Source organism: Blennius ocellaris, assembly GCF_963422515.1.
Source record: "Blennius ocellaris genome assembly, chromosome: 12".
NCBI lineage: Eukaryota > Metazoa > Chordata > Actinopteri > Blenniiformes > Blenniidae > Blennius > Blennius ocellaris.
In genome coordinates, this window is record NC_137661.1 from 17042304 (window position 1) to 17059861 (window position 17558).

The 17558-nt window shown below is 39.3% G+C and overlaps 1 protein-coding gene across 2 annotated transcripts; it reads right to left on the bottom strand.

The window, feature by feature from the left end:
• Nucleotides 1-671: 671 nt before the first annotated feature.
• Nucleotides 672-14819, bottom strand: sh3gl1b (SH3-domain GRB2-like 1b). 2 transcript variants are annotated; one of them, XM_080506221.1, is made up of 10 exons: nt 14718-14819; nt 10019-10087; nt 9444-9516; nt 9210-9353; nt 8348-8481; nt 7942-8100; nt 6527-6630; nt 6237-6370; nt 5531-5578; nt 672-3816 (listed from the first exon to the last, which is right to left on the bottom strand). In XM_080506221.1, the coding sequence occupies exons 1-10, from the start codon at nt 14760-14762 to the stop codon at nt 3623-3625; spliced, it is 1104 nt and encodes a 367-aa protein (XP_080362347.1). In that variant the 5' UTR covers nt 14763-14819; the 3' UTR covers nt 672-3622. The 2 variants fall into 2 exon arrangements, with proteins under 2 accessions (XP_080362347.1, XP_080362348.1); XM_080506222.1 differs by lacking the exon at nt 5531-5578.
• Nucleotides 14820-17558: the final 2739 nt, after the last annotated feature.

Sequence of the window (17558 nt, forward strand, 5' to 3'; positions counted from 1 at the left end):
AGACCCAGCTGTTTTGAAAATGGAAGCCGAGTCATCAAGAATGGCTCCGATCAACTGTTATTTTCACGTTCCAATAAAAGACAAGTTTGAACAAATACACCAAATGTGGCAGTTTGATTTAACTACGATTACTCAACACATTTGAGCCTCATCTCATCTTAAGTGGAGGACATTCCAAAATATCTTAAAATAGGACGTTGTCATTTCCCCGTGTCACGAGACTTTGCAAAACATGTATTGAATATTTAACATTTTCTAAAACTGTACAAGAGTTCTGCATGGGAGTTTTCCGTCTTCAGGCTTCCTCCCGCTGTTAAAAAGCATTTCCATGAGATGAAATGATGACGCCCAAGCACAGGTAAGTGGTGTGAAAGAAAACTGTTCTTTCAACTTTCTTAATGTTGTTTCTGCAAATGAGAAAGTGTGAGGAAATGAGCATCCAGCAGCTTCTCTTTAAGGTTTGCTTGATGGCTCATGATAATTCTACCATTGTGTAGCCTTTTTGTGCTTCGTTTGAACAACTCAGAAATATATACAAACTATCTGACACACCTGAATCAACACTAAGCAAGCCAAGTTACACATTACAGTACATTTTACAATGTGCTGTGTAGATTAAAACAATAATCTCTTGTAGTCACAGAAAATGCAACAAAAGATTGGTTTTTTTTCCCCATTTTATTTATTTCAAGAATGGGAACAGTGGGGGAGCAACAAAACAAAAAAAAAAGCACATACAAATACTGTGATAATATGATATTGCGGTTAAATTCTGCATTCATACCAAAAGTAAAAAGGCAACTTATATCTAAGATACTTACAAAATGTAATATAGGACTACATGCAAAAGTTTAATTTAAATGTTTTAAGGCCTTGTATATAAAAAAATAATACTATTGAGAGCCACAATGATTTAATGCTGTTCACAAAAACATTTAAGACTGATTAAACAAAACATAGCTCTTTAAACAAGAAATTACTGGGAATTTTTTTCTCTCTCTCCAAATATGGATTCAAATCTACATAACAAAAAACAGTTTCCCATGGTGGTTTGCGTACAAAACTCACATTAGTCAAAACACAATGTCCAGAAAAGCGTCTGTAGTGTCATCAGTGTGCAAAGAAATATTCACACATGCATCTCATTTTTACACAGGAAAGTGCCAAAGGCTGAAAATAAAGAAACTATCTCGGTTAGGTTTTGGTTGCTGTATTAGTTGGGACATTTTACCTCCTTTAAAAAAAAAAAAAAGAAAATCAAAACGCACTAAAACAAAGCGAACAATAACAGTGTGATCCAGACAGCATCAACTAATACTCTTAACCCTGATCTTTATACGAGCATTGAAATGTAGAACAGTCCGACATGTAAACATATTAGACAAGGACCAAACTCTGGAGTCGGGGAAGTGTTTGGCAGCGTGGAGCGAGACGGACACACACAGATTAAAGGAGGGAAACAAAGCAACAAGACACTGCAAAAACATTTAAAAAGCACATACGTATCTGACATTAACAACTATACCTCTTTTTTTTATTTTCTTCCAACATTTTAAAAACCAGCTGGACACAAGTCCATTTTTCCCTTGATGGTTTCCCTTTTAATTCGTGGTCTTCCCCCTCATACTGTAAGTGCATGTGGGATTATCCAACCCGGACTATGGCTAAATCCAACACAGGAGGCCTGTCTTGTCAAAACATGACTACGAGTAAGAAATCATTGCAAATCACGGGGCCAGACTAAATCTATATGCACAGACAGATTTCACATTCTCTCAGACAGTAACAGCAGGACATGTAGTGAGGAATATAAAAGACAGAGTTGCTGCCAGCAGCATCGTCTGGTCAGGCACCACATGGACGTTAACAGGTGCCCAAAATGGGTCAAATGGGCGAAGAAACAGGGAAAGGCCTGAACAAGCTCTGAGCTTGAGAATGAAAGGAAATATGGCTGCGTGACCGAGTCATGAACATTTGTTTCTGATGGATTTCAATTAGAAATGTTTGATTCCGCTTCTGCTATTGTGAAGACTTGCTTGATAACCATTATACAGCTAACTGTGCTTGAATGCAACCAACATGACTTCTTTGTGTCGGACACTTGTAGAATCCTTTCCTCCTCCAAATTATTTTTCAGATTTTATTTAAAAATTATTTTATATTCTTTCCTTTTAAAAAGTCAATTGAAGACAGAAGCACACGACACTTAAGCTTTTATTTTACTACAACGGCTGACTCACTGTAACGGTAGTGTGTGTCCTAACTTTTTTGATGGTTTGAAGAGGCTAATGGTGTTCACATGATGGTGTTCCCCCCCAAATATCTTTACTCACTTTCTGAATGTGAAAGTACCGAGCAACATGGCATCGCTTACTTGTCCAGATTTGGTTATGATGGTTTTTCAGGTTAAAAGAAATCACTTGCAATGCCTGCTGCAAGGGTATTTAACACCATCTGGACAATTGTAAAATGTAAAAAAAAAAATAATAAGAAAATAAAATGTCAACCCGGTATCTGTAAATGATGTATGATACCACATTTATGAGTAAATACTGTTTTCACGTCTAAGATTCTCTCATTCCATCGGTTCCACATGGCAGAGATCAAAGGACCTATCTAAGTGGCAAAAAGGTGCAACCTCTGCATTTAACTTTGGGTCTATGTGTAATGATGGAAGAATTCTTTCACACACACAAATAAATCTCATTTGAGAACCAAGGTGCATTTTCATTTTGTCACAGATTCGATAACCAGTTCAACAAAACAAAAAACAAACAAACATAAAAAAAAACCCACATACAACTGTAGCATGCTGAGGCCTAAATAAATCAAATTCTAAAATAAAGTCAAACCGCCATCTGCATAAAGTTGTCAATGCTAGATTGATCAGCAAAAATTAAAAGGCCAAAATCTCAAAAACTGTCCAATTCACAAATGTGAGCCTAATTTTGGTTCATGGGTATCATATAAAATGTAAATGTTTTTGTTATTTTGCAACATAGCCGTTTTTGATATATGGATTTTAATTCTGGTTTAGATGAAAGCAGTTGTCACTCAGGCCAGCAGGTGGCGTCAAGACCAGCGAGCCAGCCTTTTAGACTCACAAAGCTTTCAGTTGGGAAAATAAAAACAAATCTTCAGTCAGGTTACACTTCAGTTTTTCAGTCCAGACTGAAAAACTGACTGAAAGTCTGGGATACACCTGAGATGTAAACAGACTGGAGTCACCCAAAAAGCCTGTTCTGAATGCGTCACTGAAATGACATAATTTAATACTGGTCATTTTCTTCTGTGGTTGAAATAATATTACATTTTGCATTTCATCTGTTTGTCCCCAATAGAGTGTTCTCACTGGGAGAAACCTGATAACATTTGCCTCCATTTAAAAAAAAATTCCTTTTGATTCAATGAAGCAGGTTTTTATTCTTGTCTGGACTTTGAAATGTGGCCACCGTCTAGAGAACTTCGGGTGACAAAAAGTGCTCGTCTGTGATGAATATGACGCTGGAGCTGAAGGTGAAAATGAAACCTCTGTGGACCGTCCCTCGTCTTCACTTCCCTCCCTCTCGACTAATTCGACGTTCTCTCTCTCCCCCCCTCCCTATTCTCAGCGCTCTTTATATTAATGTGGCAATGGAACCAAGACCTCGACGTAGTTGAGAGGGAAGAAGCCCGACTGGCTGTTCAGCATGCCCTCGTACCAGTTCTCGTCAATCTGATTGGTCAGGGTGATGATGTCGCCCTCGTGGAAGCCCAGCTCTCCCTCGTTCTCTGGCTCAAAGTCGTACAACGCCTTGCAGCTCGGCTGTTCGGGGGCTGAGGAGAAATGAGCAAAGTAAACAATAGGGAAAGAAGGAATGAGTGGGGGGGGGGTGGAAAACTAGGAGTTGTAGTTTCAGCAAACACAGATTAATATAATGCTTCAAACATTATGTTAGTAAAAACAAACTGTGGGACAGTCAGTTCAAATTCAACGCAGCAAGCAGGCAGAAAATGTTGAATCCTTGCAGATAAAACACATCCTCTGCCACTATGTTTTTTCTTTTTTTTCTTTTCTGACTGTGTTCCTCTCACCCAAATCTTTGCTTTCTCCGTCTCTTTCTCCGTGACCTCACTTAGATCAGCCGAGGAGACGGGAGCTCCACGCTCAGACAAACTAGGCTTTTTTGTCGCCAAACAATTTTCTCATTGTATCAAGTCCACCCCGCAGACCGCTGGGTAGGCCAGCGAAGAACGCTTTGGTCATTCATTCTCGGCTGGTTCACTCCCGACTGTATCGGCCTGCTGGCACCGAACAAAAACTCTTGTAAACAATTTGTGAGACAGGGACATCTTCGGAAGCTTCATCACCGTTTCTCACCATTCCTCCAAACGCAGGCAATGCAAGCAGTCTTGGTGCACGGAGGAAAATTCTATTCATTCCATGAGCAATTCCAAATATTCCATAAACGACTATCAGTCTATCCAGACGCCATCATTTGGAACGCTTAAATGCCGTGGCGTTTACATGTTCGAGGCTAAGGCAGGCACAGTAATATTGATGGTAGCAAGTCTATTATTATTTAGTTGCATAATAAAATGACAAAGGAGCCATTCTGCTCTTCTAAATGTGCCATCACAAGTATAATGTGACAATACTGGGTGTTCAAAGTAAACACTCAATTTTCCACTCTTTTGCACTCATAGACGTCACCGTTTATACAACATTAAAAATACTCAATGCCAACTAGTGATTTCAGAATATGAAAATTATTATTGAAAATCACAATAGGTTGTTGAGAAGAATAGGAACGAGTGTTTATTCAAAATAAGGCAAGTTGCGACAGAGGGAACAAAAAAAGGTCAAAACATTCATTGTCAGCAGTAGAATACAATAAGCAATGTTTTCACATTGGTGACAAATTGCAAAACGCATGAAAGGGATATTCTTCAGCATCAAACTGTGAAGCATGTGAAGACGTCAAAATCTACAACGTATAAGATCATAACAAAACAGTCTCTGTGCATGAGAGACAAAGCTAAAGGTCAAAGTTTGATGGTCCTAGTCTTCTGGGCCTCAAGCTGCATTAGAAGTTTGATTGTCGATTGATATCACAACATGGGAAGGGAAGTCAGTGTCACTGTGCAATCCACAGATATACGCAAGTTACTTTGCTTAGTTTGAACATCCAATGTGTTGTTAATGTTTCATTGGAAACAACTTACGAGCTTGTCAGACCTGCAAATAATTGTATTCTTTGTTTTCTCATGTTTCAGCAGCGTTTCAATTAGTACTTAGTAATAATAAAGTGGGTCATAAATGTTGTAAAAATACAAGTTACACCAATTGTGTAGTAGATCACATCGCACATCGTCACATGGGTAGTAACAAATAAACAAACCTGACTAATCTCTGGATTAACGTGTTAAATCTGTGAAAAGCAACAAATGTCCCTTCTACATTTCACAGCAGGTGCTATGCATGCACAGAGGACCGCTTCACAACAACAACTGTGACAATGAAACATGGCCCACACAATCAGTGACTCACACAATCCCGGTTTCCGAAAGGACAATCTAGCCAAGTGAAACGACGGCTCTGATGATGTCAGAGGAAAGAGGAACAGGGTCAGCGGGAGAGAGGCCGGCCACATCACACACACACACACACACACACACATACAACTCACACATACTCTCACTCATAACTCTCCCCCAATATCACACGCACTTTCCTCATGGTCGACAACAAACACAAGTTTGTGCTATATGTATATAAAAAAAAATCAAATATTCAGCGCGTGCAATCATTTATGAAGCCGCACAGATCAAAATGTTTGCCATATTTCTGCTCAGCGGCAACAGTTGGCTGCAGGAGTTGAGCAATCATGTTGGCAATGTGAAGAATTTTCAGTTTGTTTTCTGTCGAATGTCCAGGCGGCAGATTTAAGGTGGTCCATCTACGGTAAACCTTCACTGGTTTATTGGTGTTGGAACTCTAGTGTGGCAGTTCTTTTTCATTTATCTCACTGGCTGCCCTTTAGCCAGGCACTTCTGACGTCAATGCAATACTTTCTGTTGCTCTGGAGTTACTATAAAACTATATACACTCAAAATATAAATACAAAATATGAATATACAAAGTCAGATCAAACAAATTTGGTGCTCGTGGTATTTTGGCTTTTCATCCTGATGTTAACACTCTGACTGTTAATAAATCATTCTTTTTTATCATGATCTATCACGTTATTCGTTACCTGAGTTGCGTGAAGGTGGAGGCGCCATCGAGCTCGAGTAGCCACCGTTTGGATGGTTGTCGTCTCCAAAGTCAAATATGGGTTTGGGTTTTGGTGTGTATTCACGTCTTGGTCTTGATTGAGCCTCATTCATCCTGTTCAAATAACCAGAAATAACATCAGTGCTACTTTTCAAAACATCTGAAATCTATAATTCAGTATGAAACACAATCACACTTGAATGCTCCCGCAGGTGGAAGCACTGCACTGTCAAAGGGACGTTGTGTTGTCAAAGGCTTTCATTACTGCACCTGTCCCGCAGTTTGTCAGACAGCTCCTCCAGCACCTGTACAGCCTCTCTGTGATATTGCAGCTGCGACTCCACCAGAGACGAGAGCTGGCTCACCTGCTCGATCTGCAGAGACACACCACACATACATCAATGCCAGTGTGCTGAAGTTAAACAGGTATCATTACAATAGTTGAGTAGATCCTCGACCTAAACGCAGAGTATAACACACTTTCTAAACCTTAGAGGAACCGTTACCGGAAATCTACAGCATCCTGGAGAGGTGCCGTCATGAACGCTGGGAGAATTAAATCATTTGTATAGTCGTTTAACTCACCACTCCATGTGTCTCCTCTGGAGTGGTCAGTCACATCTTTTGCGACACCAACGTATTTATAATAGAGTTGACATTTATGCAAAACACTGTATGATATTAGGAAAGAGATTATAAAGACAGAGCCCCTTTCACTAAAGCTTTAGCTGAGGGTGTACAGCTTCTGTGTGTGTGTGTGTGTGTTCAGTGCTGCACTTCACTTGCTCGCTGATATGGCATTGCACTCTAAACAAATGACGAAAAAAAGACTTGTACCATAAATTTAAGAACCCATTTTATTTCTACCGCCCGTTCAATATCATTTCACACAAAAATGTAATGAAGCCAATGTAAATAGCAATGAGTAACGGCACGAAAGATGCTGACTGTCGACAAATAAAAGGAAATATGAAACAGGCCAACTTCCTTCCAGGAGTACTGGCCATTTTCACTCTGCTCATTTATCTGCAAAATCAAATAACTCCACAAGCTCGTTGTTGGTCTCTTTGTGTAAGAAAGTTTACAAACTAGCCTGGTAACAATCAATTGCTTTAATCAATCTAAAAAGTGACTGATAGTTAAAGCTATTTCACTGCTGCTATTTAAGGACATGAATCTCCGGTGGCAGCATTATTGCATTGAAGGGGTGTGTTTCATTACCTTTAAAAGGTCTCACTAATGGAGTGCATGTTTGTTGTGTGGGTGGGTACGTATTTAAGAGGGCCAAGACAACGGCATAAACAGTCTGAAAATGTTTCACATAAATCCACTGCAGTCGAATCAGATATTACACGAGGGCTGAAAATAACTGATCCTGTGAAATGTTTCCTAACAGATGTTGACCAGAGAAAAAGGAAATGATTCTTTTTTTTTTTTTTATCATAATAAACCCCTGATCAGATATTTCAGTCATTATATTTTAGATTTTATTTCCCACCATATTCTACAATTTAAAAAGGCCACTTTCACAATTCATTTGCACAGAAAGTGGATACTGAGAAAATCCACGACTCGTGGCAATACTGATTATTTTTAAGATTGGACAGCACGGAGGCCGGGCCAGTCTGGACATTTCCTTGAACTGGATGAAGAAAACCACTCATTTAACAGCGACGTGTCCTTACGTCAGTCTCCAGCAGGTTGTACATGCTGGTCTCAGCCACTTCCTTTGACTCATGAAACTTCTCCAGGGCCTGTCGGACCTCCTCATCTGGGATTTTACCCTGCCGCTTTTTCTTGTAGTCGTAGTCCAGACGGCGGCCTTCCAGCTTCTTCAAATGGTGCTGAAGTATTCATATCAAAGTGGAGTTTCAGACACTTTAGTGATTGAAAATGTAAAAAAATATATACATTTATACATTTCAACTTTATATATTGTAAGAGATGACAACTGGGATCATAATTTTACATAAACTGAAGTGACAGTTTGAAAAGATTGGCTAATAAAAGACCTGGTTTCATTGTGTTTTATGACTGTTCCTTTAGTGTACGTGTGGGATTATATGATAAAAGAAAGAATCTGTCAGATACCTGAATCTCCCTGAGGTCTTTGTCACAGAGCCCTTGCAGTGGATCAATAAAGTTCTGTTTGACATCGATGTCTAGAGAGTCTTTGACTTCTGCCATTCTCTTCATGGCGTCTCCTACGTCAACGAGAGCTCCCCCTAAATCCCAAAGATAACAAATGAAAAGTTCAGTCAGGTGCTGCGGTTATTAAATGAAGAGCGGGTACTCATGACACAAGTAGACATGCACAATCACTCTTGGGGTACTGTAAATCATCACACCGTCGAAAAGCCTGAGCTTGGTTTGGTTAAGCTCCAAAACCACATCCTACCCCTAGAATACATCTAGACCAGGGGTGTTACACTCATTTTAGTTAAGCCACGTGCTGCCCGATTACATCTTCGACGAAGAGTAAGATTATGAGAGTCTACAATTATGGATCTCCCGGGTCACTTGGAATTGTCAAACAAGGACTGAGACAGGTTATCACAAACATACACCAGCTCACACCTGAAATAGTACAAAGTAGGGGTACACCACTACCGATACCAGTATCAGGGCTGGTACTGCATGGATTACTCGCAGTCTGAAAAAAAAAAAATCCCTCATATAACCTGGCGAGTACAATGTGACATCATGCATCAGCAATGTCGTCCACAAGAGCTGTCATGTCCGTGGTTTGGAGACTACAAAATACCAAGAGAAGGAGTGAAAGCGAGATAATACGACATAAGAGTATTGGGGCTCACGCACCAGAAAACGCCAAACTAAGCCTGAACTGTGTGTGCGTTCGCTTATCGACACTTCCAAACCATCAATTACTTTAAAGTTGCTATCCTAGGTATTTACTACCCGACCCCAGATTACACACCAATACATTGCTTACCAAAGTTAGTGTCCTCTCCGAGGTCCCGGCCATACTTGGCCATACACTCCCCAAGCAGCCCCTCAGCCTGAGGATAACCTGGATTCTTCACTTGTCCACGGATCTTTGACATGGTGTTCAACATGGACAGTTTGGCTCGTGACGCTGTGCACGCAGATGACACAGGAATCAAACCATGAATAAGGATAAGAGGTTGAACTGCATAATCACATGCATAAGAGGAGGCTTTCTTACCGGGGTTGGGCTGCAGGTACTCTGACGTTTTGGAGATCACCTCCACGACTGCTTTGCTGGTCACATCAACTTTCTGGAACACAGAGCATGTAAAGGCAAACATTAAGAGAGCCAATGCTTGTAGTTGTATGACAACAAACAACAGATGCATGGTCATCATCTATTATCAATATGATGCCAAAATGACAAGGATTCAAAAAGGAATACAAGCCATTTGTTATATTAAATTGACATACGATGCGGCACACTGGTAAATTAATGTTATGTTATTTGTAATTTATTGCCTAGTTACTGTAGTATAATTTCAACTCATTATATCCCATCGCCATCTCTAATAAAGATGTTTGGCAGAGAGGTCTACCAATTCGAAAGTCAGTGCCAGTTGGATCAACTTGACTGGATTACCAGTAAAATACAAATAATATGCGTTTGTCTGCAGTGCCCTCCACGAATAACTTTGAGAAACACAACAACAACAACTGAATGAAAGCCTGTCTGAGTTGTGTGTAAAAATATCTGGGCACACAGATTTTAGCGTGTGCCACTTTTATAACTGCAGGGGATGCTTTTCTTACCCGTTCCAAGTCTCTGAAGTCATCATCTAGTTTAGTTCCTTCAGCACCTCCAACTTTCTCACTAACCATCTGGGGGGGGGGGGGGGGGGGGGAGAGGAGGAGAGAGACGAGTGAAGGAGGGAAGAAAAAGAACAAAAGAGAGCCAAGTAATTAACATTGCGCATAAGGTTTAGATTAGTGTGGAAAACAAGCTGACTCACATCTCCAATTTAAAATGGCCTGGCTGCACGACTGGAGGCTCTCCACAGCACATTGTTCATAAACAATGGCACAAGTGGAGGAGGACACATCATCAATATAAATCCACAGGTGATTAACGGCACAAAAGAATTCAAAATCAGCCAAAAAAAATAAATAAAAAAATCATCTAAACAAATATCTGGCCAAATATCTAAGCAAACTGATTGTGCAGAAATAACAAAAGGATGGAAATAGTACAAGTTTATGAAGACAAGGCTGAAGGAAACCAGATGGGATTTCATGTTTAGGTAGACAATTGGAAAACAAATACATTTGTGTTGACAGTCCAGGCACTGCCGTAAAAAAAAAAAAAAAAAAAAGACAGTTATGCCGAATCCCATAATTCTGAGTAATAAAGGATTAAAAAAAAATTATAATAATAATAATAAATCAAAAATGACTTTGTGACGAGTCTGTGCTGCTGCAGCTTTGAGATAGTTATAGTCTTGACCACTAAGTCTGTGGGCTACACTACTTCATATTCTTTAATATCTTTAACTGAAAAGGCTAAAAAAACAAACAAAAAAACAACCTCTGATTACTACGAGACATTAGAGATGTCAGCCATTTGTTGGCAATTAATGTGGACCAAACAAGAGTAAAATGAGGATTTTATTAATCTGTTCAACTCAAATGCATTTCATTTTTAAATAAAGTTGCTGAAATCAAGATCCAAACATTTTGTTATTTTACCCTTTACCTTATTCTACCTGTCAATACATAATACAAGAGTTTGAATCTGTATTTTGTATTCAAAGTTTAGGATTGTTGTCCAGGTCCTCGGACTACTCTGAAAAAACATGCTGGTTAAGATTTATTGATGACAATAAATTGAGTGGAGGCGTTTCCTCTCCTTCGTCTGATGTTAGCCGAGACAGACTGCAGTCTGATACCCTTTATGCACCACATGGTCTTTTCAGGTGGTGACCTACTTTGAAGTTACTTAACAAGACTGTTCCAGTAAGTGCTGAAGATTCAATGTTATTTCCCTCTAATTCGAACATCAGTTATGGAGCAACAGCTGTTTTTAATAATTTCCTACATGACTCAGAACTACTGTTAGTGACTGCAGAAACTATTAAGATTTTCAAGGTCTGCTTATCAAGTTTGATGTCAGAATATTAAATAGTAAGGATATCGCACGACGTAGTTTCGTCATTGCACACAGTTTATATGGTTTCAATGGGAGTTCAGTTAGTTATGCCAGCATTTCAGCAGCTGGAAGTCTTTTCCACAGGAGTGTGGCTGGTACCTTTTAAATATACCCTTGTATCTCTGCAGCATGCAGGAAGCACATGACAGGAGGCCTTTGGGGGATTCGGGTCACAAGTGAAGACACGGCCTTGAATCGCAGAAGTCTACTATGTGCTTGACTGTGGATCTCTGAGAAAAACCTAGGATTTGCAATGGATAGTCCTCCATCGAGTTTTAGAAACAATAATACATCACATTCATAAGTTACTTTTTTACTTTCAGAACCTCAGTACACAGTTGTGTCTCTTTTAGTTTGGAGCCAGTGTTCGATTAATTCAATTTTTCTGATGCAAGTGTAACATTACTGTTTACATGTACACAAACAAAACCCAGAAAGAGCTACACATTGCCAGCGTCGCAAAGTTTTGGTATAAACAATACAAAGAGCTACACAGAGGGATCAGTCTACTGCAGACAGTCTTCATCCTAATAATAAGTGTTTGTTTAAATGTTGGTATCTTGTTAAGAAACTTGCTTTGCCAAAGGGCGAAGTCACACAGAGACCGAGATCAACTATGAGGAAGAAGAAAGCGCAATATATTCAGACGGTTAAGGGTCTTGCATAAACTAACTTCTGTAAAGTCTAAAGCTAACAAATGCATGAAGTAAGAAATAAAAAAAGAAATTACAGTAACACCAATGGCATACAAATATGTCATCACAGTTGGATATTATTTCAACTGTAAAGAATAATAAACATAATTTGAAGCGATGATCAAAACAAGTCTGTGCTATAAAATTCAGCACCTTTTCTGTAGATGCTCACAAATCACTTCCATCATTGGATCACAGCAAGGTTTTTCTTTTTTAAATAACTCACTCCTTCCTTTACTCTTAGTTAATTTAATATACATGAAAACATCAACCACCCTATACATTTAAACTTCACAGTTTGACTTCCTCTTGGTTATATAATGATTAATCAGTCACCCATGAGTAATCATTTCACACTGCCTCTACACGCAAACGCAAACCAGCACTGCAGTGTCATGTGGACAAAATACAACGTAAAGATTCACCCAAATTTATAATTACCTTAAAACCAAATATATTTTCTTGAACTGTATACAACTACACTCACAAGTGTTTAATTTCTGAATACTCAATTATCAGACATCTGATCAATCAAAATACGGAGATGAATAACTTGCACTATGAGACATTTTAATACGAGGTGCAATAGAGACAATATTCATAATAAAAAAATACAGTACTGCAGAATCTTAATATTTGTAGCAATTCAAGAACGCAATAATGGCCAATAATGCAATACTTCAGAATAAATCATTTGAGCTATTTTAGATGTAATTAAGCAAATACTATCATACCTTGGTAATAGTGTAATGGAATATCTGAGTGAATATTGTCATAAAAATGTATGAAGAAAATCAATAAGTTATTACATTATTCAATTACAATTAATGTGAAATACTTGAAAAAATATGACAAGATCGTTGGCCATGATTACCTCTAATATATGCAGGTTAATCCACAGAACTGAGATGATCAAGAGAGTTGTGCACTTTGGTCCGACAACAGAAAATACTTCAAATAGTTTCAGATTTCAGCAAGACAAAAAGTTCAGGCAACGTTTTATAAAAACAAATACATCTATTATTATCTGCAAGTTAGTTATGCTTTATTTTGAATGCTACATTTCTGGTGTTTTCTCATATTATACTCCAGAAGCAAACAACATTGGGAAACAGTATCTTAAGTTGTTGATGACACAGTGTAATAATTTGTGATTTGCATCTTCGTGTATCCTTGTAGCTCATCCAATACACTCTTTTAAAGCACGTAATGTTGACCATCATTTCTATTCAAATCATGTTGTGTTTCTCTATAAATGCAAATTTCTACTTTGCAGGTATATGCAATTAACCAAGATCCCCTCTGTTGCACCTGGAGCTGCACAAGTAATTAGTGTCGTTTAAAAGTGTGGCATTCCAAGTTTGGAGATTTGGTTTTCGAAGGATCTTTCCTGTAAAACAAACAACAGGAGTAAAAGTGAACAACAAGGAGCACATGTAATTCCCACAGCCAAGTTCCTGCATGCCTCCAGAGTAGAAAATCTGAGTTATGTCCACTGTTGTTGAAAGGCACGGAGTCTTGGCAGGAAAAGAAGCTGCAATGCAGTCAAAGAGAGGCGAGCTCACTATTTCCACCTCCTTCTCCGCATCAGTATGACTTTTTTTTCTTCTTCTTATTCACTGATTTTTCATCAAACACATCTTTTTTTCATTAAAATTAGCACTGTCAGTAAGAGCATAGCAGTTGCTTTTTTCTCTCTCTCAAAAGTAATGTTATTTTTCCTTTGCAGGGATCTGTTCCTGACAGGAAGCTGGGGCAGAAACCAAATGTCTTTCCTGCTTAGATCAGCAGGGGTGAGAAGAAAAAAAAAGAAAAGAAAAAAGATTCAAAACATCTTTTTTTAAGTCCCCTCCCGTGACTGAGAAGAAGAGAAGCTGACCCAAATTAAAAACACTCAACACACACACCTAAATCCTTTGACTTGTACCTTTTGATTCCATCGCAGGACTCGGGGAGTTTATAGGCAGATTTTCTCCTGAATACTGAACTGAGCCAAACTTGAAACAAAACACAGCTGGAAAAGAGATGAACCCGCTTCAAACACGACGGAAATCTCAGGACGTGGAAACTACGTGGAGTCACTCAAACCTTGATTTGACATGTTTCAAACTTTACTATTATTGATGAGCTCCATACATACTCACAGTGGGTTACTCCCAAGTTTTCTAACTCTTTATGCCCCGACACAAAGAGTCTATTTGGCCAACAGTATTGTTTACCAGACAGTGAGTACTCCGTGAACCAGACTTGTTGTGTGAAGTCGGTAAACAAGGGAAAGCACTTCAAAATGCATATTATTATCATCTTGTCAACACTGGGCTCTTATTAGCAAACTTTTAGCTTATAAATGCAACCGAGAGAATTATTAATAACTTCACACTGCGAGTTTGAAAAAAAGGACACAAAGTGTAACAAAGACTTTTTCCACACAAAAACTGTTTGCTCTAGTCGTTTACCGTCGCTAAAGTAAACAAACAAAGCGTTTTTAACGTCAGAGTTCTATGTGACTACGGTTAGCCGACGAGGCTAGCGGAGGCTAACCGCTAATGTTACATGACAGTGACCAGAGTACCGAAGAAGAAGAAGAAGAAGAAAAAAAAGTTTTGCAAACCTGACTGGCTTTGTAAAACTGCTTCTTCAAGCCCGCTACAGACATCCTGAGCCCCCGACTGTCTTCACCCTCAGCTCCGGTGGTAAACAGGTCGCGATCCTCCAGGAGTTAGTGGACAGAGTTAGAAAGACGGGCCAGGGAGTTGCGGGCGGGGGGTGTTTGGGAGGACCGCACCGCACCGCCGTCACACCGAGCCCGGACACGCCAACTGACCACGTCCACGTAGAGGGAGAATCCTCCCGCTGTCAGTGCAGATAAACCGAGCCACAGAGAAAAATAAAAACAAAACACACCCAGCAGCAGGCTTCTATACTACGGACGGAAGCGGGACACACGTCGGGGCTCTGATGATAACACCAAATCTGCAGCGGCCACTTTTGTTGAAATCAGTTTGCACAGTTTACTCAGCGCGAGACGCTGTGCGGCGTCTCGGTTGGTACGCACTGCCCCCTGCTGGACGGAGCATGTAAACACTGGTCCATCCCGCTTCAGGCTGCACACCACGTTACCACAGACGTTCATATCGTCGTCGTCGTCATCATCATCATCATCATCATCATCATCATCATCATCATCATCATAATGCTATCTTGTTATGTACCTTCCTCCCAGTCAATCTTCCTGTCTCCTCTGCTGTCACACCCACTGTGTTCTCCTTCATGACATCCATTACTCTTCTGCCAGCTTCATATCCACCACCTTTCCTCAGCACTGGTCTCTCTAACTTCATACCTATACTGTTTAACCCGAGTTGTCCCTCTGATCTCTTCCTTTTTAATCCTCCCATCCTAGTTACTCATGCGAAAAATGTTTGCATCTTCATGTCTTCCGCCTCCAGTCCATACTTTTCTTTTAAAAACTGTCTCCAAGCCATGCACCTTGCAAGGTCCCACGACTGTCTTGTTAACCTTTCCTTTCATTGTTGCTACAATGTTCCACCCAATCCATCTTGCTTGTATTTTCTTCTTCACCTCCTTTTTGTACTGTTCATTTCAATTTCAGCATTCAGCCCACTTTAAAATAATATCATAGTAGTCAATTAATAGCAACTGAAAATGTTTCTATTTGACTTGTGTTAGCAAAAGTCTGTCACTTCTCAGGGAAAAATATAATATTTCAGGACCGTCTAACCTGTATGTTTAAACAAAATTAACCTCACAGCATGGCTTTGATATGGATACTTAATTTCAAGCAGTTCAGCAGCTACCTGCTGTGTCACTGATCACTGGAATAGGGTGTCAGCAATGCCTTGTGTCTGCTACTCTGATTAAAACAATGTGACTCACAATGAGTGAATCAACAACAGCAGTTATTGCGACTGAAAAAGTAAAATTTTTTGAAAAGTTCTTCACAATATTGCTTGAACCCTTATTGTTAAATATTCTAATATTATTCTCCCTTTTTCTTGTTCGAGGCCTTGAAGCAAGCTGGTCCCTTCCTGCAAAGGGTCACTGAGCACTCACTCACCCCTTTGACCAGGAGCAGCTTGTCAGACCAAACAATGCAGATAAGGTTTGTCATATGGGCTGCAAAGAGAAACAGCCTCGACTATGTTGCACATGTGCAAAGGTTAACTTGCAGATACCTCGCCGGATAAAGAGACCTTGAGCAAACAATTTCTTCAGAGCTGATGTTATTTATTAGTTTATGTCTACCATGTTACTGTAGACTTATATTACCTTCAATAAATATTTATGAATAGAAAATCCTGCTCTCCACTGTTGCCAGTTGCTCCGCTGTGACTTCAGATTAGTAATTTTCTTCACAACAATTTGCAACAGGATTTCAATGTAAACGTGACTAGTGAGTCCAATTTCTATTTATTTTGCCTCACTATGTTGCAAACATTTAAAGGTCAGTCTGTCATTTATCCCCCCCAAAAAAATCCATTGGATCATCAGTGGATCATATAACAGGTATTTTACATGTCATTGCTTGAACAAAAAAGAAGTAAACTATCTTCATTTCTTAATCTTCTTCCATGACTACTGAACAAATATACTATTGCACACTATTGTTTCTAAAAGAGGACACCTTACATTTAAACGATAGACTGAGCAAATCCTGTGTTCTCCAACTGTAATTAAATCTGTTTGGAAGAAGCAGCGGAAAATAAATACAGAATTTACCAAGTTACTTGTCAATAAAGTGTAACTTGTTCTTCACATTTACAAAATCCAGAGTAGGATGACCTCTTTTGGGATCAACTAAACACATCTTTCACCGACATCCGTAGTGATGTTGAGTTTTGTACCTGGAGGGAAATTACTTTACTTCTTGTGGTATTGAAATAATATTCTGCATCTTCTCAAATATAATCACCACTAAAAACTGCAGTAAAGGAAATTGGAGATGTTGCATGAGGCCAATTGTTCCCTTGGCTGTTGCCGTGAACGATCAATGAAAACTGTGAATCAGAGAGAACATCAATTTAAGAACTTCACTGGTGTAGAACAGAGACAGTAGGTAATTAAAAGTAGTCCACTTTTTTACACACGACACCTTCATGAAAATTAATTGCACGGTGCTGCTTCCAATGGAGTTGTTTATCGAAGTGCATTCAGTATGAAGGTTGGTTGAAGCTTGTGTGGATTTTGCTGCGCTTATGTTGATGTGAATGAGATGAAAGTTGGAAATCATTAGTCCATTCAGCAATGAAAAATGTTTTGCTTAAACAAGCTTTGTTACAACAACGTAAATCATCTATCACACACATTTCCTTTCTTTTTGTTCATCTATTGATTTTATGATCTCATTCTTGTTGCGTCAAAGACCCCGGGGGCAGGTCACAGTCCAACACAGGGAACAAACAGACAAACAGCCACAAACACTCACAGTCAC

Coding starts and splice junctions, on each gene's coding strand:
- sh3gl1b (XM_080506221.1), bottom strand. CDS start 14,762: ATGTCTGTAGCGGGCTTGAAGAAGCAGTTTTACAAAGCCAGTCAG. Junction 8,482..9,209: donor CGGAGAGGACACTAACTTTG/GTAAGCAATGTA, acceptor TTTGGGATTTAG/GGGGAGCTCTCGTTGACGTA. Junction 5,579..6,236: donor TCCACCTTCACGCAACTCAG/GTAACGAATAAC, acceptor TGACATCATCAG/AGCCGTCGTTTCACTTGGCT.